Genomic DNA, 27,908 nt, shown 5'->3' on the forward strand with positions numbered 1-27,908 from the left:
CTCTAGCCTGTTTCACAAAGAGAGGTAACTCACCCTGAGAAAGAGGGGTAACTCTAGCCTGTTTCACAAAGGGAGGTAACTCACCCAGAGAAAGAGGGGTAACTCTAGCCTGTTTCACAAAGAGAGGTAACTCACGCAGAGAAAGAGGGGTAACTCTAGCCTGTTTCACAAAGAGAGGTAACTCACCCAGAGAAAGAGGGGTAACTCTAGCCTGTTTCACAAAGAGAGGTAACTCAACCTCACGGTCAGTTACCGTAGTAACAGACTCTCTGAACCTAACCAGGTTTTACTCAGTGAACCAGGAGTTTCTCTCTGTCTCCGCCCTCTTTCAGCCATTTGATTTCCTCATTCATTCAGTCAGCAGAGCGAGTTCTTCTTCTTCTATAAGTCCTTTAGGCACAGCAGGAGGCGACTGTTTCCACCAACATGTCCTTTAGACAACGATCCCGTGGATGAAGGAGCAGCATTACTGCGCAGAGAATTAAATATTCATCAGGAGATGGTTATCAGACCGCATAGATGTTTTTGCATTTCCAGATAATTATCTTTTTGAGCGGCACCATCAGAATGTGTTGGGACAAAAGAAAAAAAAGACATAAAAGACAAATAAATATTTGTATGAATAGGCTTAAAACAGACATATATAGGCCTATTATATTTTATAAAGGCACTCGTGTGTGGGGGGTGGATTCCCTCAGCCACTGGCCCTCTGTTAGAGGTGGCGGTGCTGGGCAGCACCCGTTTTACGGGCATCTGCCTTCTTTCTGTTGGCTCAGTAGAAGTCTGTGTTAGTTTAAATAGGCTTAATTATTTAACAGAACATGATATAGATGATGACTCTAAATTGTAGGAGTGAGTGTGAGTGTGCATGGTTGTTTGTCTCTGTGTGGCCCTGCGATGGACTGGCGGCCTGTCCAGGGTGCACCCCGCCTCTCGCCCATTGAATGAAATAAATGAATGGGCTACCATTCAGCAGTTTCCCTGTGATATAATTGTGATTGCAAAGGACTACATTTAAACTTACACTTTTGCTGCTGCAGCGGTGTTGCACTTATTTCTAAAAACGTATTGAAACTCGCCGTATGAGCGCATTAAGATTTCCAATTCGAGGTTGGTGAAAAACGTAGCCCCTCCTCTTCCCCGTTGCCATGGTGACTCGTTGAATCGGGGCTCCATTGATGCTGGCTTTTTAAAGTTGTGGTGCACGCGCTAAACTCAAGGTGAACCTACTCAGAGCTGAGTAAACTCACTCAAATCAGCGTTTCTGGAACCGAAAACTCAGAGTTTTCTATCTCAGAGTAGATCAGCTCAGAGGTCAGGAACAGACTCAGAGTTTTCTATCTCAGAGTAGATCAGCTCAGAGGTCAGGAACAGACTCAGAGTTGGTTGAACCTGCTTTGTGAAACGGACTCCAGATGTTCAGTAAATCTTCTCCAGAACCAGCTGCAGGCTAACTCGCCATTCCGACTGAACGCGAGCGATAAAAAGTGATCAGAAAGCTACTTTTCAACCAGCCTGTCCTGACATGTCGCTCCGTCCAGCGATGACGCCGACCCCGCGAAAAATCGCCCGCGCTGTCTCTATCTCGGCGGCGTCCCGCCCCTAAACGCTTCTTATTGGTTGAAATGAACACGCTGCTTCCTGTTGACAAGAAGCAGTTAGCAACAGCTTAGCTAACTAGCTTAGCATCACTGAGGAAATAATGGACGAGGAGAAGCTGATCTTTACCGTGGAACAGCACCCGATGGTTTATGACCCCAAAGATCTGAACCCAAGGAGCCACAGAACTCGCTGTTTCAGGCGAGTCTTTCTGAACCAATAGAATCCTCACGCTGCATATCAGGCCGCCTCACGAAATTTCATCGTCGTATCGCGTCAGTTTCGCTCGCTTTCAGTCAGGATGATGCTTCATCTGAAGGTTCTGAACACACTGTTGGACCGGGCCCTGAAGGTTCTGATCCTGTTACAGGAAAGTTCTCACACAGAGATAATGTAGAATATTACTTTATTATAAAGATAGAAAGGTAAATATAGTTCTGAACTTCAGCTCATTTCACTCATTTAGGAAGGTTCTGAACAGTGATGGACCGGGCCCTGAAGGTTCTGAACCTGTTGTTACAGAAGGTTCTGAACAGTGATGGACCGGGCCCTGAAGGTTCTGAACAGTGATGGACCGGGCCCTGAAGGTTCTGAACAGTGATGGACCGGGCCCTGAAGGTTCTGAACAGTGATGGACCGGGCCCTGAAGGTTCTGAACAGTGATGGACCGGGCCCTGATGGTTCTGACATGAGATGGAGACGTTTAATGATCAGCTCACAGCTACAGAAACATTTTATATTCAGTCCATAAAGTTCTGACACCAGAGTCCAAACGGATGTTTTAAATAAGTCGGACCACCAGAACCTCAGAGGTCCAGTTCACTCAGAGGCCCCGCCTCCTCCTCGGGCCTCAGGTCGGCTGCAGAGTCTCTGGGCCGTGCGGACTCAGGTTCTGGTTCTGGTTCTGGATCCGTTGCCGGTTCTGGTTCTGTATCCGTTGCCGGTTCTGGTTCTGGCGTCTCAGCGGTGAGGCTGCTCAGCTCGGCCGTGACGTCGACCTCCGGCGGCGTCTCCCTCTGAGGAAGCAGGAAGTCCAGAGGCTGCAGGACGGCGGCGACGTCGATGCGGCCGAGGCCGCCGTACCGGTGCAGCTGGGAGGCCGGAACACCTGCGGAGACACACCTGATCACTGAGGGGCCAATCAGAGATACGCCTGATCACTGAGGGGCCAATCAGAGACACGCCTGATCACTGAGGGGCCAATCAGAGACACGCCTGATCACTGAGGGGCCAATCAGAGACACGCCTGATCACTGAGGGGCCAATCAGAGACACGCCTGATCACTGAGGGGCCAATCAGAGACACACCTGATCACTGAGGGGCCAATCAGAGACACACCTGATCACTGAGGGGCCAATCAGAGATACGCCTGATCACTGAGGGGCCAATCAGAGACACGCCTGATCACTGAGGGGCCAATCAGAGACACGCCTGATCACTGAGGGGCCAATCAGAGACACGCCTGATCACTGAGGGGCCAATCAGAGACACACCTGATCACTGAGGGGCCAATCAGAGACACGCCTGATCACTGAGGGGCCAATCAGAGATACGCCTGATCACTGAGGGGCCAATCAGAGATACGCCTGATCACTGAGGGGCCAATCAGAGACACACCTGATCACTGAGGGGCCAATCAGAGATACGCCTGATCACTGAGGGGCCAATCAGAGACACGCCTGATCACTGAGGGGCCAATCAGAGACACGCCTGATCACTGAGCGGCCAATCAGAGACACACCTGATCACTGAGGGGCCAATCAGAGATACGCCTGATCACTGAGGGGCCAATCAGAGACACACCTGATCACTGAGGGGCCAATCAGAGATACGCCTGATCACTGAGGGGCCAATCAGAGACACGCCTGATCACTGAGGGGCCAATCAGAGACACGCCTGATCACTGAGCGGCCAATCAGAGACACGCCTGATCACTGAGGGGCCAATCAGAGACACGCCTGATCACTGAGGGGCCAATCAGAAACACTCCTGATCACTGAGGGGCCAATCAGAGACACGCCTGATCACTGAGGGGCCAATCAGAGACACGCCTGATCACTGAGGGGCCAATCAGAGACACGCCTGATCACTGAGGGGCCAATCAGAGACACACCTGATCACTGAGGGGCCAATCAGAGACACGCCTGATCACTGAGCGGCCAATCAGAGACACGCCTGATCACTGAGCGGCCAATCAGAGACACGCCTGATCACTGAGCGGCCAATCAGAGACACACCTGATCACTGAGGGGCCAATCAGAAACACACCTGATCACAGAGGGGCCAATCAGAGACACGCCTGATCACTGAGGGGCCAATCAGAGACACGCCTGATCACTGAGGGGCCAATCAGAGACACGCCTGATCACTGAGGGGCCAATCAGAGACACGCCTGATCACTGAGGGGCCAATCAGAGACACGCCTGATCACTGAGGGGCCAATCAGAGACACGCCTGATCACTGAGCGGCCAATCAGAGACACGCCTGATCACTGAGGGGCCAATCAGAGACACGCCTGATCACTGAGGGGCCAATCAGAGACACGCCTGATCACTGAGGGGCCAATCAGAGACACACCTGATCACTGAGCGGCCAATCAGAGCTCACAGGCTTTTATTTTGTAAAAGTAAGAACGTAATCGGCGGATCCACCAAACCTGGAGAAGGGTACGGAACTTTTACTCTGCTTTTTTTTGGATTTTGTCCAAAAAAAGTGTGTTTGCACAACAAATGTTATGGCACTTTCATTCATATGGCAGCACATTTAAAATAAAACTAAATGCTAAAAGCTATACGCTACTTTTGGATTCATTTTTGGATTCTGCGCACAAATGAGATTAATCGTGATTAATCAGGGAAATCATGTGATTAATTAGATTAAACATTTTTTTTAAAGTATTTTTTGGGGCTTTTTATGCCTTTAATGATAGGACAGTGTGAGAGAGACAGGAAGCAGGGGGCAGAGAGAGGGGGAAGACACGCAGCACAGGGCCGCTCGGTGCGGGAGTCGCACCGGGGCCCGCTGCATCGAGTACTGTAGCCTCTGTACATGGGCCGGCTGCAGTGAGGACTGTAGCCTCTGTACATGGGGCGGCTGCAGTGAGGACTGTAGCCTCTGTACATGGGCCGGCTGCAGTGAGGACTGTAGCCTCTGTACATGGGGCGGCTGCAGTGAGGACTGTAGCCTCTGTACATGGGCCGGCTGCAGCGAGGACTGTAGCCTCTGTACATGGGCCGGCTGCAGTGAGGACTGTAGCCTCTGTACATGGGGCGGCTGCAGTGAGGACTGTAGCCTCTGTACATGGGCCAGCTGCAGCGAGGACTGTAGCCTCTGTACATGGGGCGGCTGCATCGAGTACTGTAGCCTCTGTACATGGGCCGGCTGCAGTGAGGACTGTAGCCTCTGTACATCAGTGAGGACTGTAGCCTCTGTACATGGGCGGCTGCAGTGAGGACTGTAGCCTCTGTACATCAGTGAGGACTGTAGCCTCTGTACATGGGGCGGCTGCATCGAGTACTGTAGCCTCTGTACATGGGGCGGCTGCATCGAGTACTGTAGCCTCTGTACATGGGCCGGCTGCAGTGAGGACTGTAGCCTCTGTACATGGGCCGGCTGCAGTGAGGACTGTAGCCTCTGTACATGGGCCGGCTGCAGTGAGGACTGTAGCCTCTGTACATGGGGCGGCTGCAGTGAGGACTGTAGCCTCTGCACATGGGCGGCTGCAGTGAGGACTGTAGCCTCTGCACATGGGCGGCTGCAGTGAGGACTGTAGGCTCTGTACATGGGCCCGCTGCAGTGAGGACTGTAGCCTCTATACATGGGCCGGCTGCAGTGAGGACTGTAGCCTCTGTACATGGGCCCGCTGCAGTGAGGACTGTAGCCTCTGTACATGGGGCGGCTGCAGTGAGGACTGTAGCCTCTGTACATGGGGCGGCTGCAGTGAGGACTGTAGCCTCTGTACATGGGCGGCTGCAGTGAGGACTGTAGCCTCTGTACATGGGCCCGCTGCAGTGAGGACTGTAGCCTCTGTACATGGGGCGGCTGCAGCGAGGACTGTAGCCTCTGTACATGGGGCGGCTGCAGTGAGGACTGTAGCCTCTGTACATGGGCCGGCTGCAGTGAGGACTGTAGCCTCTGTACATCAGTGAGGACTGTAGCCTCTGTACATGGGCCCGCTGCAGTGAGGACTGTAGCCTCTGTACATGGGCCCGCTGCAGTGAGGACTGTAGCCTCTGTACATCAGTGAGGACTGTAGCCTCTGTACATGGGCCCGCTGCAGTGAGGCCTGTAGCCTCTGTACATGGGGCGGCTGCAGTGAGGACTGTAGCCTCTGTACATGGGGCGGCTGCAGTGAGGACTGTAGCCTCTGCACATGGGCGGCTGCAGTGAGGACTGTAGCCTCTGTACATGGGGCGGCTGCAGTGAGGACTGTAGCCTCTGTACATGGGGCGGCTGCAGTGAGGACTGTAGCCTCTGCACATGGGCGGCTGCAGTGAGGACTGTAGCCTCTGTACATGGGGCGGCTGCAGCGAGGACTGTAGCCTCTGTACATGGGCGGCTGCAGTGAGGACTGTAGCCTCTGTACATCAGTGAGGACTGTAGCCTCTGTACATGGGCCGGCTGCAGTGAGGACTGTAGCCTCTGCACATGGGCCGGCTGCAGTGAGGACTGTAGCCTCTGCACATGGGCCGGCTGCAGTGAGGACTGTAGCCTCTGCACATGGGCGGCTGCAGTGAGGACTGTAGCCTCTGTACATGGGGCGGCTGCAGTGAGGACTGTAGCCTCTGTACATCAGTGAGGACTGTAGCCTCTGCACATGGGCCGGCTGCAGTGAGGACTGTAGCCTCTGCACATGGGCCGGCTGCAGTGAGGACTGTAGCCTCTGTACATGGGCGGCTGCAGCGAGGACTGTAGCCTCTGTACATGGGCCGGCTGCAGTGAGGACTGTAGCCTCTGTACATGGGCCGGCTGCAGTGAGGACTGTAGCCTCTGTACATGGGGCGGCTGCAGTGAGGACTGTAGCCTCTGTACATGGGCCCGCTGCAGCGAGGACTGTAGCCTCTGTACATGGGCCGGCTGCAGTGAGGACTGTAGCCTCTGTACATGGGGCGGCTGCAGTGAGGACTGTAGCCTCTGTACATGGGGCGGCTGCAGTGAGGACTGTAGCCTCTGTACATGGGCGGCTGCAGCGAGGACTGTAGCCTCTGTACATGGGCCGGCTGCAGTGAGGACTGTAGCCTCTGTACATGGGCCGGCTGCAGTGAGGACTGTAGCCTCTGTACATCAGTGAGGACTGTAGCCTCTGCACATGGGCGGCTGCAGTGAGGACTGTAGCCTCTGTACATGGGCGGCTGCAGTGAGGACTGTAGCCTCTGCACATGGGCGGCTGCAGCGAGGACTGTAGCCTCTGTACATGGGGCGGCTGCAGTGAGGACTGTAGCCTCTGTACATGGGCGGCTGCAGCGAGGACTGTAGCCTCTGTACATGGGCGGCTGCAGTGAGGACTGTAGCCTCTGTACATCAGTGAGGACTGTAGGCTCTGTACATGGGGCGGCTGCAGTGAGGACTGTAGCCTCTGTACATGGGGCGGCTGCAGTGAGGACTGTAGCCTCTGTACATGGGCGGCTGCAGCGAGGACTGTAGCCTCTGTACATGGGCCGGCTGCAGTGAGGACTGTAGCCTCTGTACATGGGGCGGCTGCAGTGAGGACTGTAGCCTCTGTACATGGGGCGGCTGCAGTGAGGACTGTAGCCTCTGTACATCAGTGAGGACTGTAGCCTCTGTACATGGGGCGGCTGCAGTGAGGACTGTAGCCTCTGTACATCAGTGAGGACTGTAGCCTCTGTACATGGGCGGCTGCAGTGAGGACTGTAGCCTCTGTACATCAGTGAGGACTGTAGCCTCTGTACATGGGCGGCTGCAGTGAGGACTGTAGCCTCTGTACATGGGCCCGCTGCAGTGAGGACTGTAGCCTCTGTACATGGGCGGCTGCAGCGAGGACTGTAGCCTCTGTACATGGGGCGGCTGCAGCGAGGACTGTAGCCTCTGTACATGGGGCGGCTGCAGCGAGGACTGTAGCCTCTGTACATGGGGCGGCTGCAGTGAGGACTGTAGCCTCTGTACATGGGCGGCTGCAGCGAGGACTGTAGCCTCTGTACATGGGGCGGCTGCAGCGAGGACTGTAGCCTCTGTACATGGGCGGCTGCAGCGAGGACTGTAGCCTCTGTACATGGGCCGGCTGCAGTGAGGACTGTAGCCTCTGTACATGGGCGGCTGCAGCGAGGACTGTAGCCTCTGTACATGGGCCGGCTGCAGTGAGGACTGTAGCCTCTGTACATGGGGCGGCTGCAGCGAGGACTGTAGCCTCTGTACATGGGCCGGCTGCAGTGAGGACTGTAGCCTCTGTACATCAGTGAGGACTGTAGCCTCTGTACATGGGGCGGCTGCAGCGAGGACTGTAGCCTCTGTACATGGGGCGGCTGCAGCGAGGACTGTAGCCTCTGTACATGGGGCGGCTGCAGTGAGGACTGTAGCCTCTGTACATGGGCGGCTGCAGCGAGGACTGTAGCCTCTGTACATGGGCGGCTGCAGCGAGGACTGTAGCCTCTGTACATGGGGCGGCTGCAGCGAGGACTGTAGCCTCTGTACATCAGTGAGGACTGTAGCCTCTGTACATCAGTGAGGACTGTAGCCTCTGTACATCAGTGAGGACTGTAGCCTCTGTACATGGGGCGGCTGCAGTGAGGACTGTAGCCTCTGTACATCAGTGAGGACTGTAGCCTCTGTACATCAGTGAGGACTGTAGCCTCTGTACATCAGTGAGGACTGTAGCCTCTGTACATGGGCCCGCTGCAGTGAGGACTGTAGCCTCTGTACTTGGGGCGGCTGCAGTGAGGACTGTAGCCTCTGTACATCAGTGAGGACTGTAGCCTCTGTACATCAGTGAGGACTGTAGCCTCTGTACATCAGTGAGGACTGTAGCCTCTGTACATCAGTGAGGACTGTAGCCTCTGTACATCAGTGAGGACTGTAGCCTCTGTACATCAGTGAGGACTGTAGCCTCTGTACATCAGTGAGGACTGTAGCCTCTGTACATCAGTGAGGACTGTAGCCTCTGTACATGGGCCCGCTGCAGTGAGGACTGTAGCCTCTGTACTTGGGGCGGCTGCAGTGAGGACTGTAGCCTCTGTACATGGGCGGCTGCAGTGAGGACTGTAGCCTCTGTACATCAGTGAGGACTGTAGCCTCTGTACATCAGTGAGGACTGTAGCCTCTGTACATGGGCCCGCTGCAGTGAGGACTGTAGCCTCTGTACATGGGCCCGCTGCAGTGAGGACTGTAGCCTCTGCACATGGGGCGGCTGCAGTGAGGACTGTAGCCTCTGTACATGGGCCGGCTGCAGTGAGGACTGTAGCCTCTGTACATCAGTGAGGACTGTAGCCTCTGTACTTGGGGCGGCTGCAGTGAGGACTGTAGCCTCTGTACATCAGTGAGGACTGTAGCCTCTGTACATGGGGCGGCTGCAGTGAGGACTGTAGCCTCTGTACATGGGCCCGCTGCAGTGAGGACTGTAGCCTCTGTACATGGGCGGCTGCAGCGAGGACTGTAGCCTCTGTACATGGGCCCGCTGCAGTGAGGACTGTAGCCTCTGTACATGGGGCGGCTGCAGCGAGGACTGTAGCCTCTGTACATGGGCGGCTGCAGCGAGGACTGTAGCCTCTGTACATGGGGCGGCTGCAGTGAGGACTGTAGCCTCTGTACATGGGGCGGCTGCAGCGAGGACTGTAGCCTCTGTACATGGGGCGGCTGCAGCGAGGACTGTAGCCTCTGTACATGGGCCGGCTGCAGCGAGGACTGTAGCCTCTGTACATGGGGCGGCTGCAGCGAGGACTGTAGCCTCTGTACATGGGCGGCTGCAGCGAGGACTGTAGCCTCTGTACATGGGGCGGCTGCAGCGAGGACTGTAGCCTCTGTACATGGGCCCGCTGCAGTGAGGACTGTAGCCTCTGTACATCAGTGAGGACTGTAGCCTCTGTACATGGGCCGGCTGCAGTGAGGACTGTAGCCTCTGTACATGGGCGGCTGCAGCGAGGACTGTAGCCTCTGTACATGGGCCGGCTGCAGTGAGGACTGTAGCCTCTGTACATCAGTGAGGACTGTAGCCTCTGTACATCAGTGAGGACTGTAGCCTCTGTACATGGGGCGGCTGCAGTGAGGACTGTAGCCTCTGTACATCAGTGAGGACTGTAGCCTCTGTACATCAGTGAGGACTGTAGCCTCTGTACATCAGTGAGGACTGTAGCCTCTGTACATGGGCGGCTGCAGCGAGGACTGTAGCCTCTGTACATCAGTGAGGACTGTAGCCTCTGTACATCAGTGAGGACTGTAGCCTCTGTACATGGGGCGGCTGCAGTGAGGACTGTAGCCTCTGTACATCAGTGAGGACTGTAGCCTCTGTACATGGGGCGGCTGCAGCGAGGACTGTAGCCTCTGTACATCAGTGAGGACTGTAGCCTCTGTACATCAGTGAGGACTGTAGCCTCTGTACATCAGTGAGGACTGTAGCCTCTGTACATGGGGCGGCTGCAGTGAGGACTGTAGCCTCTGTACATCAGTGAGGACTGTAGCCTCTGTACATCAGTGAGGACTGTAGCCTCTGTACATGGGCCCGCTGCAGTGAGGACTGTAGCCTCTGTACATGGGCCCGCTGCAGTGAGGACTGTAGCCTCTGTACATCAGTGAGGACTGTAGCCTCTGTACATCAGTGAGGACTGTAGCCTCTGTACATCAGTGAGGACTGTAGCCTCTGTACATCAGTGAGGACTGTAGCCTCTGTACATCAGTGAGGACTGTAGCCTCTGTACATCAGTGAGGACTGTAGCCTCTGTACATCAGTGAGGACTGTAGCCTCTGTACATGGGCCGGCTGCAGTGAGGACTGTAGCCTCTGTACATGGGCCCGCTGCAGTGAGGACTGTAGCCTCTGTACTTGGGGCGGCTGCAGTGAGGACTGTAGCCTCTGTACATCAGTGAGGACTGTAGCCTCTGTACATCAGTGAGGACTGTAGCCTCTGTACATGGGCGGCTGCAGTGAGGACTGTAGCCTCTGTACATCAGTGAGGACTGTAGCCTCTGTACATGGGCGGCTGCAGTGAGGACTGTAGCCTCTGTACATGGGCGGCTGCAGTGAGGACTGTAGCCTCTGTACATGGGCGGCTGCAGTGAGGACTGTAGCCTCTGTACATGGGCCGGCTGCAGTGAGGACTGTAGCCTCTGTACATGGGCCGGCTGCAGTGAGGACTGTAGCCTCTGTACATGGGCCGGCTGCAGTGAGGACTGTAGCCTCTGTACATCAGTGAGGACTGTAGCCTCTGTACATCAGTGAGGACTGTAGCCTCTGTACATGGGCCGGCCGCTTAACCCACTGCGCCACCGACCGCCCCAAGATTAAACATTTTATTCGTTGCCCAGCCCTAAATGTTTTTACATGATGGAAACATGTAACTCAGGTTCTGGTTCTTTTTTAGCCGGTCCAACAGTCAGACATCAGCCACTGTTTGGGTCCTGATCCGACACCAGAACCAGAACCAGCAGAAACCAGATTTAGTTTAAATAATTCCACCCGACACCTGACACAGAAAACAAACGGAACCAGAACCTGGTTCCGCTGAGTCCTCACCCAGAGCCAGCGCCAGCTGAGCCGGAGGGAACAGAACCTGCAGGCAGCGGTTCAGGAAGGGCAGCAGGTCCTCAGCGTACGAGCAGCAGAACTGGAGGAACAGCTCCTTCTCCCTGGTGCTGAAGGCCGACTCCTCGGCCCGGTGGAACACCAGAACCTGACGGGTCACCTGAGGAGACAAGAAGAACCGGCACTCAGTCAGAACCCGACAGATCCGGGGCCTTTAAGGCCGGCTCAGCGTCGGTTCTGTTCACTTTAAACAGTTCTGTTCACTTTAAACAGTTCAGTTCACTTTAAACAGTTCTGTTCGTTTTAAACAGTTCTGTTCGTTTAAACAGTTCGGTTCTGTTCGTTTAAACAGTTCTGTTCACTTTAAACAGTTCGGTTCTGTTCGTTTAAACAGTTCAGTTCACTTTAAACAGTTCTGTTCGTTTTAAACAGTTCTGTTCGTTTAAACAGTTCGGTTCTGTTCGTTTAAACAGTTCTGTTCACTTTAAACAGTTCGGTTCTGTTCGTTTAAACAGTTCTGTTCACTTTAAACAGTTCTGTTCACTTTAAACAGTTCTGTTCGTTTAAACAGTTCTGTTCACTTTAAACAGTTCGGTTCTGTTCGTTTAAACAGTTCTGTTCACTTTAAACAGTTCGGTTCTGTTCGTTTAAACAGTTCTGTTCGTTTTAAACAGTTCTGTTCGTTTAAACAGTTCTGTTCGTTTTAAACAGTTCTGTTCGTTTAAACAGTTCTGTTCACTTTAAACAGTTCGGTTCTGTTCGTTTAAACAGTTCTGTTCGTTTTAAACAGTTCTGTTCGTTTAAACAGTTCTGTTCACTTTAAACAGTTCTGTTCACTTTAAACAGTTCTGTTCGTTTAAACAGTTCTGTTCACTTTAAACAGTTCGGTTCTGTTCGTTTAAACAGTTCTGTTCACTTTAAACAGTTCGGTTCTGTTCGTTTAAACAGTTCTGTTCGTTTTAAACAGTTCTGTTCGTTTAAACAGTTCTGTTCGTTTTAAACAGTTCTGTTCGTTTAAACAGTTCTGTTCGTTTAAACAGTTCTGTTCACTTTAAACAGTTCGGTTCTGTTCGTTTAAACAGTTCTGTTCACTTTAAACAGTTCGGTTCTGTTCGTTTAAACAGTTCTGTTCGTTTTAAACAGTTCTGTTCGTTTAAACAGTTCTGTTCACTTTAAAGCTGCAGTCTGCAGGATTTGTTGTTGTCATACGTAAAGTCCTAATTTTTGGCATTTTAAGAGTTTACATGATCTATCAGAACGCTTGAAGTTGAAAACGGTGACCTCCGTAGTCGTGTAGACCTCCGTAGATGCGCCTACACGACTCCTCATTCATCAACTCACCTGTCATTTGCGATCATGGAAGACACAGTAAGTAGACTAGCCCGTAATGAAGTTCAATAGTCCAGATAAATAAGCGTGGGGACGAGCCTACCTTGTATCGCGCGTAAACAATCGGTGATTGACAGGCAGCAGAGCCCAGCTCGTAAACCTGATTGGTTACCTTTTACCGGTCCGGTCTGCAATTTTGTAAACAAACCTGCTGGCTTTGGAGGGACCTAGCGGGACATATAGGGGACCTAGAGAACTCTTTTTTTTGTTGTATTGGGGTATTTAATGTACTACTTTCAGAATCCCCGGACAGTTCCAGGCATTATGCTTGAAAAAGAGTTGCAGACTGCAGCTTTAAACAGTTCTGTTCACTTTAAACAGTTCGGTTCACTTTAAACAGTTCTGGTCACTTTAAACAGAACCTGTGCTTAAATAAGGTTCTGCCGGGTCTGAGCCGGACCTCCTTACCGTCTTCATGGCGCCCTGCAGACACTCGCTGACGTCCTGGGCGAGTCCGACGGGGCAGCAGAGCCGCAGGTCGTTGAAGGCGCTCAGGACGTTGTTGAGGAGGCAGGCGAGCGGCTGGAAGTCCAGCAGGGACATGGGGGGCTGGAGGGTGCCGGGCTGCACGCCGGGCGGCGCCGGCGGCACGGTGCCCCCCAGCACCGAGGGCAGCGCCATCAGCGTGTACCGGTTCATGTCCTCCTGGAACTTGTCCAGCGCCTCCCGCACCGCCCCGTGGAACGCGTCCGCCGCCACCCGCTGGAACATGGGCGCCAGCTGCCCGCGGAAGTCCGCCCCCACCCGGCTGAAGGACAGGCCGAAGTACATGCACTGCCCCAGCAGGGAGTCCAGGCGCCCCCCCACGCCCCGCTGCAGGTCCGCCTCCAGCGTCTCCAGGAACTCCGCCACCTTCTGCACCACCCAGCCGTGGAATATGGCGCCCTCGTTCACCTGGCCGCCGGCGGGCGGCGGCGGCGGGTCCTCGTCGGAGAAGATGGCTCGGTACTGCGTGATGATGTCGAACAGGTGCACCCGGCAGGCCTCGATGGTCTTGGTGATGTGGAAGTAGGGGTCCTCCTGGGGCACGGCGGCGAGGATGGAGTGCAGCCAGGTGCTGCGGGCCTGCAGGAACTTCACCCGAAGCTCCGCCTCCGTGAACACGTCCATCCGCCGCAGGTACCCGATGACGCGCAGGCACACGGGAAGCTGCGAGTTGCTGCGCAGCTGCTGCAGCAGCTGGGTGAGCATCAGCTGAGTCGACTGCCGCACCTCACGGACGATGCCCTGCGGACACAAGAGGTCAGAGGTCAGAGGCGCCCACACAGCCGAGGTCAAAGACGGTACCGGGAAGTACCGGGAAGTACCGGGAAGTACCGGGAAGTACCGGGAAGTACCGGGAAGTACCGGGAAGTACCGGGCACCTGGACTCAGAGCAGCTGCAGGTGTCTGGACTCAGCTGGACCCACCTGAATGACGGGCAGGGACGAGTGCTTCTTCTCCAGCCGCTTGGCGTAGGCGGCCAGCTCCAGAGCCTCCTCGTAGTAGCCGTTCCGGACGCAGGTGTCCATGAGCTGCGGGATCTCCAGGATCTCCAGGATCTCAGTGTGGCGGTTCAGCGTGAGGCTGTTCATCCGGCGGCTGGAGCCGATGTCCTCCGCCTCCCTCATGAAGCTCCTGGACGCATCACACAGAAACAGAGTGGCTGTGTTCCAAACCGCCTTTAAGTTCCCGGATGCATACTAGATTCTCCGAAATGTTGGGTATGCATCAGGAGGTTACTACTCATACTAGTATGCAGTATGTCGTACTACAGATTTTTACCCACCTGCACTTCTCTCCGAAGCGGGGCAGCTTGTCCAGCAGCCGGGACCCGCTGCTCTCCACCCGGCCGAAGTCCCGGTAGATGTGCTGGGTGCAGTCGGCGGTGCGGATGAAGGTCTGGTAGTTGGAGAAGGCCAGCTCCCGGGTCTGCTGCAGGATCTGAGCCCGCTCCTCCGCCAGCCGCTCCGGCTCCCGGCTCAGCTGGTCCACGCCGAGGGAGCTGAGCTCGGACAGGTAGGCCGCGAAGTCCGGGTTGTCCCTCCAGCTGTCCGGGAAGCTGTCCTTAAAGATGGAGGCCAGGATGCTCTCATCCTCCACGTCCACCGCCGTCATGCTGCTCCGAACGGACCGGTTCGGGTTCGGGTTCGGGTTCGGGTCGGGTCGGCTCGGCTCGGTTCTCCGTGTCACGGGCTACACTTTGAGTCCGTCAGAAAGTTTTTAAAACTCTGACAACAACCGAACATGGATGTATTTATTTACCGAGCCGGAGCTGACAGCTGCTTCCGGCTTCTGCTTCTGCTTCTTCTTCTTCTTCGTTTTCTTCTTCTTCTTGTAATTTTTTGGCGGTTAGCATCCGTAATGTTGCATTACCGCCACCAACGGTACAATTATGTAACTGCGGGTGTGGAGCGTCGACGAAGGAGTGACAAAATCAAATAAAAGAAAGAAAGAAAATGAATAGACAAATAAATAAACAATTCACGAAATAAATAAAAAAAACTAAATCCTTTCAAAAAGTCCTTTAGTCTTTAAGAAATTAAACACAAATCTCCAAGCTGAGGGTTCTTCTTCTTCTTCTGTGTATCAGCGGCCATCTCTCAGGCTCAGCACCGCCCCCCTCTGGACGGTGTGGTGAACTCTTCCGTGAACCTCGGTCCTGTCTCTTATTTCCATTAGTCACAGGCGGTGACCCCCCACCCAAACAAAATAAAGATTTACCCCGTTTACCAACACAACATATTATATATAAAATATAATATATAATTTTAAATACAAAAAAGTTTAAAAAAAAAAAAAGAACAGAAATACAAAATATAAATATCAATCACAAATCCTTAAATAACCTAAAAATCCTAAAAAAGAAAAAAAAGGTTACGTTATGGAGCATAAGCACAGACTCCTGCAGTTGTGATACCAGCAGAGCTCAGACTGTAGCAGCTGTTTACACCTTGTTTACAGCCTGTTTTCAGCGTTTACACCCTGTTTAAAGCCTGTTTTCAGCCGTTTACACCCTGTTTTTATGGGTATATGAATCTGTGTTAATATTAGGAATGAAACACAGTTTATTTGGATTGGCAGCAGTTTGTGTTGTGGCCTGGGATCAGACCCCTATTTTCTCTCCCTTCGTATGACTGATGTGGACCAGATTATTCTTTTGTCCTGAATTCAGAGTAAACAAACACTGTCATGAACACTTTTAATACTTCTCTGATGATCAATAATAAATACAGCTTTAACTATCGACTCTGAAACGTCTCTTCACTCCTCAACCTCCTCTGGTGGGCGGGGCTTAGACAGGAGAACGCTGGTACGGGTTCTCTGCAGCTTCAGGTGGTCTGAGGTGCACCTGTTCATGTGTGTTTGGGGCATTAGAAACCCAGAAGCTCGGTTCTGTTTGGGGCATTAAAAACTCGGAGACTTTGTCTTTGTGCTGAGAACTTCTATATTTATGGATCTGTGGAGTGAAAACAGCAGGAAACAGGAAGTAGAAACAATAAATAAGACGACACGAGAGCTGCGGTCACAGGGCGCTACCGTTAAAAAGAGTAACTAAGTACCAACAGAGCTGATCTCATTATTAGGGATCCAGTAAGACTCTCCTCTGCTGATGTCATCATTCTTGGTCAGGTGGAAGTTGTGCGTTTGATGTGAATGTTACAGGAACACATTACAGGAGCTGCAGAAGCCCCGCCCCCACGTACAGTTCTTTTTCTGAATGTGTGAAAGAAGACATGAAGCGGCGGCTCTGATCGGCGCCCGCAGGCTCCACAGGCTCCGCCCCCCCCCCCCGCGGCGGCTTCAGTCCATATCCTGGATGCGACGGCAGATGTCAGCTGTGAACTCTGAACATTTAGAGTTTCCTCCCAGATCCTTCGTCAGCACCTGGAACACAAACAGGAACAGGTAGCCGGAGGTAACGAGTTAGCTGAGACTTATTCAGTCCTTTCCTGTTTGAGCTTTTTCTGAACTTTATTAACCAAACTTGGTTTTCTTCCTCACACGATGAGCAAAGCGTCTCACCTTCTTGTCTCTGATGGTGTCGAAACAGGCCGTCTGGATCTTGTTGCCGTAGTCATGGAGACCCATGTGACGCAGCATCATGACGGCGCTGAGCAGCAGGGCGGTGGGGTTGGCCATGTCCAAGCCGGCGATGTCGGGGGCGGTGCCGTGCACCTGCAGAGGGGAAAAAACACACGTTGTAATATATAACCAACTAACACAGCTGGTTAAAGTTTATACTAACTAACTAACACAAACTAACTAACTAACTAACACAAACTAACTACCACAGCTGGTTAAAGTTTATACAAACTAACAACCAACTAACTTACACCAACTAACTAACACAGCTGGTTAAGGTTTATACCAACTAACTAACACAGCTGGTTAAAGTTTATACTAACTAACACAGCTGTTTAAATTTTATACCAACTAACACCAACTAACTAACACAGCTGGTTAAATTTTATACCAACTAACACCAACTAACTAACACAGCTGGTTAAGGTTTATACCAACTAACTAACACAGCTGGTTAAAGTTTATACCAACTAACTAACACAGCTGGTTAAAGTTTATACTAACTAACAACCAACTAACACCAACTAACACCAACTAACTAACACAGCTGGTTAAGGTTTATACCAACTAACCAACTAACTAACACAGCTGGTTAAAGTTTATACTAACTAACTAACACAAACTAACTACCACAGCTGGTTAAAGTTTATACAAACTAACAACCAACTAACTTACACCAACTAACTAACACAGCTGGTTAAAGTTTATACCAACTAACTAACACAGCTGGTTAAAGTTTATACTAACTAACACCAACTAACTAACACAGCTGGTTAAAGTTTATACCAACTAACTAACACAGCTGGTTAAAGTTTATACTAACTAACACCAACTAACTAACACAGCTGGTTAAGGTTTATACCAACTAACTAACACGGCTGGTTAAAGTTTATACCAACTAACACCAACTAACTAACACAGCTGGTTAAAGTTTATACCAACTAACACAGCTGGTTAAAGTTTATACTAACCAACACCAACTAACACAGCTGGTTAAAGTTTATACCAACTAACTAACACAGCTGGTTAAAGTTTATACAAACTAACTAACACAGCTGGTTCAAGTTTATACCAACTAACACAGCTGGTTAAAGTTTATACAAACCAACACCAACTAACTAACACAGCTGGTTAAAGTTTATACCAACTAACACCAACTAACTAACACAGCTGGTTAAAGTTTATACAAACCAACACCAACTAACTAACACAGCTGGTTAAAGTTTATACCGACTAACCAACACGGCTAGTTAAGGTTTATACAAACTAACTAACACGGCTGGTTAAAGTTTATACAAACTAACACCAACTAACTAACACAGCTGGTTAAAGTTTATACCGACTAACCAACACGGCTGGTTAAGGTTTATACAAACTAACTAACACAGCTGGTTAAAGTTTATACCAACTAACACAGCTGGTTCAAGTTTATACAAACTAACTAACACAGCTGGTTCAAGTTTATACCAACTAACACCAACTAACTAACACAGCTGGTTAAAGTTTATACCAACTAACACAGCTGGTTAAAGTTTATACCAACTAACACAGCTGGTTAAAGTTTATACTAACTAACACCAACTAACTAACACGGCTGGTTAAAGTTTATACAAACTAACTAACACAGCTGGTTAAGGTTTATACAAACTAACTAACACAGCTGGTTAAGGTTTACTTTCTGCGGCACACGGAGAAACTAACCGATTCAAAGATGGCGACCCCGTTGGCTCCGATGTTCCCGCTGGGAGTGACACCGAGACCTCCGATCAGACCGGCACACAGATCGCTGAAACACAGTCACATGACCTCAGCGCCCACAGCCACAGCCTCTGATTGGACGGAACATGTTTAACTCAGAGCAAACACTGACCTCAGGATGTCTCCGTACAGGTTGGGCATGACCAGGACGTCAAACTGGGTTGGATCCTGAACCATCTGGGAACAAGAGAAGCAGCAGAATTCACTTTACAGCCGGACGGATCTGAGCCAGAACTCATCAGAACTCATCCACTCTATGGATCAACTGTTTCTGAGTCCTCTCTGCTCTGGCTGCTGATCGGTGTGTCGCCGGGCAGACTCACGTTCAGACACACGGTGTCCAGGTACATCTCGGTGAACTTGATGTCTTTGAAGTCCTCGGCCACCTCCCGACACTTCCTCAGGAACAGGCCGTCTGACATCCGCCTGCAGGTAAAGACACTGATGAGCAAAGATTTACACGACACACATTTAAAAGAGAAACCGAGAAGACGAAGATGTTTGAAGTAGGAGGAGGCAGAGAATCTGAAGGATCAGCTGGACAGCAGGTGGCGCTGCAGGCTGCTTTCCACACGGAGTCACAACCAGAGCAGCAGGCCCAGCTAAACACAACAAGTTTCTGTTCTTTTTCTGAAAACTGTTCCGATGAACTTTGTGGTTTAGGACAGTTTGACTCCCTCTGGGCTTCCGTAGTTCAGAAGCTGCACATACTGCCTACAACTGTGGGTAGAACATGAGATGCTAACGTTAGCTCGGCTGTTTACCTTCCATGCTAGCTAACGTTAGCTCGGCTGATTACCTTCCATGCTAACGTTCGCTCAGCTCTTTACCTTCCATGCTAACGTTAGCTCGGCTGTTTACCTTCCATGCTAACGTTAGCTCGGCTGATTACCTTCCATGCTAACGTTAGCTCGGCTGTTTAGCCGGCTCCGCCTCCCTCAGACTCACATGATGTTGGCTTTGTGGACGGCTGTCACGCTGCTTCTCTGGTTGTTTCGGGCGTATTCAAAGGCGTACTCTGCAATGCGTCTGCTGGCGGTCTCAGTGATCAGTTTGATGCTCTGAACGACGCCGTCGACGATCTGAAACAAGAAGAAGAAGAGAGCGTCAGGAGGCGAGCCGAGGCCATAAATGCTCTGAGCTCCGCCCACTCAGCACTCACTAAATGACCTAAGCCCCGCCCACTCACCGCGTGTTAAATGACCTAAGCCCCGCCCACTCGCGGCGTGCTAAATGACCTAAGCCCCGCCCACTCGCGGCGTGCTAAATGACCTAAGCCCCGCCCACTCGCGGCGTGCTAAATGACCTAAGCCCCGCCCACTCACCGCGTGCTAAATGACCTAAGCTCCGCCCACTCACCGCGTGCTAAATGACCTAAGCTCCGCCCACTCACCGCGTGTTAAATGACCTAAGCTCCGCCCACTCACCACGTGCTAAATGACCTAAGCTCCGCCCACTCACCACGTGCTAAATGACCTAAGCTCCGCCCACTCACCACGTGCTAAATGACCTAAGCTCCGCCCACTCACCACGTGCTAAATGACCTAAGCTCCGCCCACTCACCACGTGCTAAATGACCTAAGCCCCGCCCACTCACCACGTGCTAAATGACCTAAGCTCCGCCCACTCACCACGTGCTAAATGACCTAAGCTCCGCCCACTCACCACGTGCTAAATGACCTAAGCCCCGCCCACTCACCACGTGCTAAATGACCTAAGCCCCGCCCACTCACCGCGTGCTAAATGACCTAAGCTCCGCCCACTCACCGCGTGCTAAATGACCTAAGCTCCGCCCACTCACCACGTGCTAAATGACCTAAGCTCCGCCCACTCACCGCGTGCTAAATGACCTAAGCTCCGCCCACTCACCACGTGCTAAATGACCTAAGCTTCGCCCACTCACCACGTGCTCGATGCCGCTGTACTCGCCCTCCGTGTTCTCCCGGATGGTCACCAGGTCCACGTCCGTGTACGGCGTCTTGTAGCCCTCGATGGAAATGCAGGGCCGCACGTTGGCGTACAGGTCGAAGGTCTTCCTGAGCAGCAGGTTCATGGAGGGGTGGCCGGCGGCGATGGGCGTCTTCAGGGGTCCTGCGGGAGGAAACGGTCACGTGATCAGAGTCAAAGGTCACACTGACCTCTGAGGCCCACACTGACCTCTGAGGCCCACACTGACCTCTGAGGCCCACACTGACCTCTGAGGCCCACACTGACCTCTGAGGCCCACACTGACCTCTGAGGCCCACACTGACCTCTGACCTTTGAGGCCCACACTGACCTCTGAGGCCCACACTGACCTCTGACCTCTGAGGCCCACACTGACCTCTGAGGCCCACACTGACCTCTGACCTCTGAGGCCCACACTGACCTCTGAGGCCCACACTGACCTCTGACCTTTGAGGCCCACACTGACCTTTGAGGCCCACACTGACCTCTGAGGCCCACACTGACCTCTGAGGCCCACACTGACCTCTGACCTTTGAGGCCCACACTGACCTCTGAGGCCCACACTGACCTCTGAGGCCCACACTGACCTCTGAGGCCCACACTGACCTCTGAGGCCCACACTGACCTCTGACCTTTGAGGCCCACACTGACCTCTGACCTTTGAGGCCCACACTGACCTCTGACCTTTGAGGCCCACACTGACCTCTGAGGCCCACACTGACCTCTGAGGCCCACACTGACCTCTGAGGCCCACACTGACCTCTGAGGCCCACACTGACCTTTGAGGCCCACACTGACCTTTGAGGCCCACACTGACCTCTGAGGCCCACACTGACCTCTGACCTTTGAGGCCCACACTGACCTTTGAGGCCCACACTGACCTTTGAGGCCCACACTGACCTCTGAGGCCCACACTGACCTCTGAGGCCCACACTGACCTCTGACCTCTGAGGCCCACACTGACCTCTGACCTCTGAGGCCCACACTGACCTCTGAGGCCCACACTGACCTCTGACCTTTGAGGCCCACACTGACCTTTGAGGCCCACACTGACCTTTGAGGCCCACACTGACCTCTGAGGCCCACACTGACCTCTGAGGCCCACACTGACCTCTGACCTTTGAGGCCCACACTGACCTTTGAGGCCCACACTGACCTTTGAGGCCCACTCTGACCTCTGAGGCCCACACTGACCTCTGACCTTTGAGGCCCACACTGACCTCTGAGGCCCACACTGACCTCTGACCTTTGAGGCCCACACTGACCTCTGAGGCCCACACTGACCTCTGACCTTTGAGGCCCACACTGACCTTTGAGGCCCACACTGACCTCTGAGGCCCACACTGACCTCTGAGGCCCACACTGACCTCTGAGGCCCACACTGACCTGTGACCTTTGAGGCCCACACTGACCTCTGAGGCCCACACTGACCTCTGACCTTTGAGGCCCACACTGACCTTTGAGGCCCACACTGACCTCTGAGGCCCACACTGACCTCTGAGGCCCACACTGACCTCTGAGGCCCACACTGACCTCTGAGGCCCACACTGACCTCTGACCTCTGAGGCCCACACTGACCTCTGAGGCCCACACTGACCTCTGAGGCCCACACTGACCTCTGAGGCCCACACTGACCTCTGACCTCTGAGGCCCACACTGACCTCTGAGGCCCACACTGACCTCTGACCTCTGAGGCCCACACTGACCTCTGAGGCCCACACTGACCTCTGAGGCCCACACTGACCTTTGAGGCCGATCTTGTTCTGGTCCATGGACTCTTTGGCATCCGGGGGGATCATCCACCGGCCCCCGGGGCCTTTGATGGCCGTGACGTTCCTCTCCTCCCACCTGATCGGCGCCTGCAGGTGAACACGGGTTAGCTGGCGCTGCAGAGACTCGGTTTCTGTCTGCAGGTGCGGTCACTCACCTGCGCTGCGTCAAAGATCTTCATGACCGCAGAAGAGATCTCTGGACCGATGCCATCTCCAGGAATCAGGGTGACCGTCTGCATCTGCACACAGAGAGAGTCCTGCTCAGTCTCAGAGGACATCGGTTCTTTACCTGGGGTGCGCTGGGTCACGTTACCAAAGTTGTATTTGTTAAGTTACATTCAGTAATTACAGAATCCTACCAACACATCCAAACGGTGTCAGTAAAATTAAAACATTTAAAAATATATTGTCCCCATCATGTAATTTCATTAAAGTAGGCCTGTGTTTCGATGAAGAGCCAGTTGTAGGCATGCGTGAAGTGAATTGTTGCCATGACGATTATTAAGTAGCTAGGCTAGTTGGCAGTGTTTCGCCTGTTGTTTTGTGGCTAAAATGTCTGAGAAGCGTAAAAGTTCTGCAGATGATTCATCTGTTAAGAAGAAAACACGACAATACCACGACGGTTACCTTGAATATGGCTTTATCGAAGGCCAGGACTGTCCTCGGCCAGAATGTGTATTTTGTGGAGAGAAACTTGCCAACGATAGCATGAAGCCGAGTAGACTAAAGAGACACCAGGAGCCCAGGCAGCTCAGCTCGCCCAGGCGGCTCAGCTCGCCCAGGCAGCTCAGCTCGCCCAGGCAGCTCGCCCAGGCAGCTCAGCTCGCCCAGGCGGCGCAGCTCGCCCAGGCGGCTCAGCTCGCCCAGGCGGCTCAGCTCGCCCAGGCAGCTCAGCTCGCCCAGGCAGCTCGCCCAGGCAGCTCAGCTCGCCCAGGCAGCTCGCCCAGGCGGCGCAGCTCGCCCAGGCGGCTCAGCTCGCCCAGGCGGCGCAGCTCGCCCAGGCGGCGCAGCTCGCCCAGGCGGCTCAGCTCGCCCACAGCTCGCTCGCAGCTCAGCTCGCCCACAGCTCGCTCGCTCGCAGCTCGCCCAGGCGGCTCAGCTCGCCCACAGCTCGCTCGCAGCTCAGCTCGCCCACAGCTCGCTCGCTCGCAGCTCGCCCACAGCTCGCTCGCTCGCAGCTCAGCTCGCCCACAGCTCGCTCGCTCGCAGCTCAGCTCGCCCACAGCTCGCCCACAGCTCGCTCGCTCGCAGCTCAGCTCGCCCACAGCTCGCTCGCTCGCAGCTCAGCTCGCCCACAGCTCACTCGCTCGCAGCGCAGCTCGCCCACAGCTCGCTCGCTCGCAGCTCGCTCGCTCGCAGCTCGCTCGCTCGCTCGCAGCGCAGCTCGCCCACAGCTCAGCTCGCCAACAGCTCGCTCGCTCGCAGCTCAGCTCGCCCACAGCTCGCTCGCTCGCAGCTCAGCTCGCCCACAGCTCACTCGCTCGCAGCGCAGCTCGCCCACAGCTCGCTCGCTCGCAGCTCAGCTCGCCCACAGCTCGCTCGCTCGCTCGCAGCGCAGCTCGCCCACAGCTCGCTCGCTCGCAGCTCAGCTCGCCCACAGCTCGCCCACAGCTCGCTCGCAGCTCAGCTCGCCCACAGCTCGCCCACAGCTCGCTCGCAGCTCAGCTCGCCCACAGCTCGCTCGCTCGCAGCTCAGCTCGCCCACAGCTCGCCCACAGCTCGCTCGCCCACAGCTCGCCCACAGCTCGCTCTTGGTGCACACGCAGCGTTCGGTTCTCTGAGGCTCATGTACTCACCCCTCTGGAGAAGGACGCAGAGGACAGAGCAGGTCTCCTCACGGCCCCGCCCATCACCTGACTCACCTGGAGGAGAAACACAGATCTTAAACTCCAGCACACTGAGGGGAACAGGTCTGCAGAAATCTCTTTAATATGCTGAACACTGAACCACCTCAACAAGGCCTCTGCAGTGGAAAACCTTTCACCGACTTTAACATCCAGCAGTCGCCACAAACTTAGTGAAAATAAAATGAGAAACAAAACTTTTTGGAAATAGTTTATGTTCATTTTGCCATAATTCCCCATAAGGTGAAAGCTTAAAACCTTCCTGTGTTTCATGGCTGCTTTCAACTGGGATTTTATACTTTGTTTCCTGTTTACAGGACTCAGTGTAAAACGTGTTTATGACCAAATAACTTCATTTGTTCTATTATTAGAACCTAAATGGCAGATTTTATTAAACCCAAATTGCTCCGAGGAAACTCGGCTTGTCTTTAAATCTCGGATTTAAGTTCTCATATTTACGGATTTTTACCAAAACGACGGGAAAACAGTAAATTGATAGTTTTTTGAACGAGGTTTGGTGTTGAAGGTCTTACAGTGACAGGCGGTCCCATTAGCCACACAGTTAGCAGCCTAAAATGCTCGGAATTCGTATAGAATGGTATTCAGATTGTTCTTGAGCTTTTTGTATTTTCACAGAGATAAAAATAGATATTACCAAAGCCAACCAGCTTTTATTATATTCCCCAAGTTAGTGTGGGTCCACCCCGCTAACCCGAGGGCAGCGCCCCGGGCTCCGTGTTTAAAGGGGACACACAGGTGGGGAAGTGTGTCTCTGTCTCTAAAATTAAATTAAATTAAAATCCTTCTCAGACACTGAGATCATTTCCATGAAGCAATGACAGCCTGCTGGAAGGAAACTCCTCCGGAACTGCGTTAGCTGCTCGCATCCCTCTGAAGGACACGGGCTAGCCGGCTAACGGCTAACAGTTAACAGCTAACAGAGAGCAGCTGCCCGAACACTTCGGCCCGCTCAGAAACACGAAGACGCGGCCGACAAGCAGCGATAAACGCTGTTGGTGATGTTTCAGGGCTGATAAATGATCAGTTTCTTACCAGTGACCTCCACACGCTGCCTGCTGCCATTCTACTGAGGGGCTATCAAAGATCCTTTAACCGCGAGATGACTCACTACAAAGAGTTTCCGGAGCAGCCCGGACAAAGATCTCATATTTTACAGAGGTCTCACTCTGATGTGCCGACAGATGTCTCTTTATTTCGAGTTTTTGTGGGCGGGTCAGAGCGTGTTTCTCTTACATAACTAACATTTTTTTTACGTTTCTTAACGTTTATGTTACTCATGTTCGGTGTTTAAAGCCAGTTTTATGGAGCACTGAAACTGCCATAATCCCAAATAACAACAAGAACACATTCATACGTTTATATGATGATAAAAGACACTAAAATTAAATAAGAAATAATTATTCACACATGAATAATTGAATAGAGCATGAAATTAATTTTTTTTCTGCTTCTTAAATCTTAAACTTATGTTATTTATTTACTTTGCCACAATTTATTTTTATTTTTTAAATATATATAAATATTATAAATAGCAACAGTTTGAAATTAAAGCAGAAAATTGGATCTTTTTCACGTTCTGTTCAATTAATTTTGCAAATATGTTTTTAATTTATTCAACTTAAAGGCGGGGTAGGGGATCTTTTTCTGGAGCATTTTTTTTACACATTGCTTGAAATACTCTTCACACCCCCATTGCAACCAATTAATTAAAAGTTTTGACACAAAAATGAAAAGTTTTAGTGGCCTCTAGAACGTACAATCTAGGAAAAACAGTATCCAATCATACTGAACGGTCCGTTAACGATGATTGGATTCTGATGCGTCTATCAAACTGCAACCTGCCCCTCCCCCCCCCCCTGTGCGCGTACCCTGCTCCGTGAACGAATTACGCGTCCAGAAGCTTGGCTGGAAGCTAAACTAGAGCCAGCTTGGCTAGCACCTAGCATTATTAAACGTATAGTTAGCATATACTAAATACTAAATACGGCAACGATCGATGCTTGCTGTCAGAACAGCGCTCGTGCACCTTCGTGCTCGTGCGCGTTCATGTACTCTAGAGGCGTGGCTTTTACATATGTTTGTATTTATTTTTCAGATTATGGCCGTTTCATTACTTCAGCAGGTGAGTCACACCTCACCTGCCTGAAATGTCACATGTGATGATGCTGGTAATCAGCTCCGTGAGCGTGGATCTGTGCACGTTGATGCAGAGCTGGGGTCCGTTTCCCAAAGCAGGTTCAACAAACTCTGAGTTGATCTACTCTGAGACAGAAAACTGAGTTTTTTCACCTTGAGTTTAGAGCCACAACTTTAAAAAGCCAGCATCAATGGAGCCCCGATTCGACGAGTCACCATGGCAACGGGGAAGAGGCGGGGCTACGTTTTTCACCAACCTCGAATTGGAAATCTTAATGCGCTCATACGGCGAGTTTCAACACGTTTTCAGAAAGAAATGCAACACCGCTGCAGTTTAAATGTAGTCCGGTTCTTGTTGAGAACCGGTTCCCAGTGTTTCAGTTCCTTGGAATCGTTTGGCGATGTTGCAAACGATTCCCTTATCGATTCCAGTGGGCGCGAATGACGTCACCACGCAGCGTTGCGTGGCGAGTCCAGCGCAGCCAGCAGCCAACAGTAAACATGGCGCCCAAGCGGTACAAACGCTCAAAAGTTTGGTTCCACATCCCTAAAAAAGACGACAACAGGGCAACTTGCAAAGTGAATATTTCACCAAAGGGAGGAAATACTACCAACATGCAATAACTATGAATGAATGTCGCGTTTTCGATCCGCTCCGGACTAACGTTGGTGAATCTGAACCCAGCAGCGTTAGCAACGTTAGCAACGTTAGCATGTCCTCGGCTAACACTGCAGGTAACTAACTAACTAACACTGCCTATCATGTTAGCAGCATTTGCCTGATTGTAAAAGCTGCTGTTAGTAACGGTTAAGGTTAAATGAATGCCTTCTCAGGCATTACATTTAGATGAAATCATGAGAGACAGAGCCTGACTGGCTCAGAGCCAGAGGCTGGTGGTACTACCCCCAGTTCACCTCTACCTCCAGCTTCTCCTTTCACCAGAGCAGGAAGAGTTAAATTACCCAGGCCAGGATAGACCAATGTGGACCTCACCGTTGTTGGGTTTGTGAGCTCATGACTGGTTTTTTCTTGCCCGAGATTGAGCTCTTATTGGTTCTTCTTTCAAAAGCTCTAAACAAGCCGGTGCCTTCGAGCCCTTTAACCTCCATCTTTGGTGAGCCTGCAGATTTCACACTCTTCACCAACAGGGAAAATAATTGTATCGCTTTTGCATCTTTGGGAGCTCGTAGACGTATCTTACTTCATTGGAAGGATGAGAATCCTCCCTCCCCTAACTCTTGGCTAAAGGACTTCATGTCATTCCTGCACTTAGAAAAGATCCAGTACAGTATCTGCTCTGACAAATTCTATAAAACCTGGAATCCCATTCTTTCTTTGGTCGATTCCATTCCATCTCTGGATGATGAATGATGAGGATGGTTGGTGCTGATTCAGATATTATCGGTGTGTATATATCCTGTCAGAGTTCTGTGAGAAGCCAGTGTGTCTATGATTCAATGTAGTGGTGGTCATAGCGTATCTGTGCTGTTTGGACTCCTCTGAATGTTCCCTTTTATTATTATTATTTATTTCTATTTTTATTTTTTTTATTTTTCTTTGGGGTGGGGATAGAGTTGTGTTTGCTTATTAGCATTATTACCCATTGTTATGTGACTAAGTCAAGTAAATGTGACTCTAGGTTGAGGGAGTTCTAAAAGGGGAAAAATAGGTGAAATGTATCCTTTCA

General features: G+C 52.1%; 2 protein-coding genes across 2 annotated transcripts; both read right to left on the reverse strand.

The window, feature by feature from the left end:
* Positions 1–1,988: 1,988 nt before the first annotated feature.
* On the reverse strand, positions 1,989–14,994 carry cog8 (component of oligomeric golgi complex 8). Its single transcript, XM_075468881.1, has 5 exons — positions 14,446–14,994; positions 14,087–14,294; positions 13,086–13,904; positions 11,280–11,448; positions 1,989–2,707 (listed from the first exon to the last, which is right to left on the reverse strand). Exons 1-5 carry the CDS (start codon positions 14,772–14,774, stop codon positions 2,406–2,408), a joined length of 1,827 nt encoding a protein of 608 aa, XP_075324996.1. The 5' UTR covers positions 14,775–14,994; the 3' UTR covers positions 1,989–2,405.
* A 1,086-nt stretch (positions 14,995–16,080) lies between these two features.
* Positions 16,081–25,220, reverse strand: LOC142382769 (isocitrate dehydrogenase [NAD] subunit alpha, mitochondrial). The gene is made up of 11 exons (XM_075468893.1): positions 25,117–25,220; positions 24,016–24,081; positions 22,375–22,458; positions 22,192–22,306; positions 20,404–20,591; positions 19,449–19,582; positions 18,824–18,926; positions 18,613–18,677; positions 18,444–18,528; positions 16,683–16,835; positions 16,081–16,544 (listed from the first exon to the last, which is right to left on the reverse strand). The coding sequence occupies exons 1-11, from the start codon at positions 25,144–25,146 to the stop codon at positions 16,461–16,463; spliced, it is 1,107 nt and encodes a 368-aa protein (XP_075325008.1). The 5' UTR covers positions 25,147–25,220; the 3' UTR covers positions 16,081–16,460.
* Positions 25,221–27,908: the final 2,688 nt, after the last annotated feature.

This window comes from Odontesthes bonariensis, chromosome 1 (genome assembly GCF_027942865.1).
Source record: "Odontesthes bonariensis isolate fOdoBon6 chromosome 1, fOdoBon6.hap1, whole genome shotgun sequence".
NCBI classification, from domain to species: Eukaryota; Metazoa; Chordata; class Actinopteri; order Atheriniformes; family Atherinopsidae; genus Odontesthes; species Odontesthes bonariensis.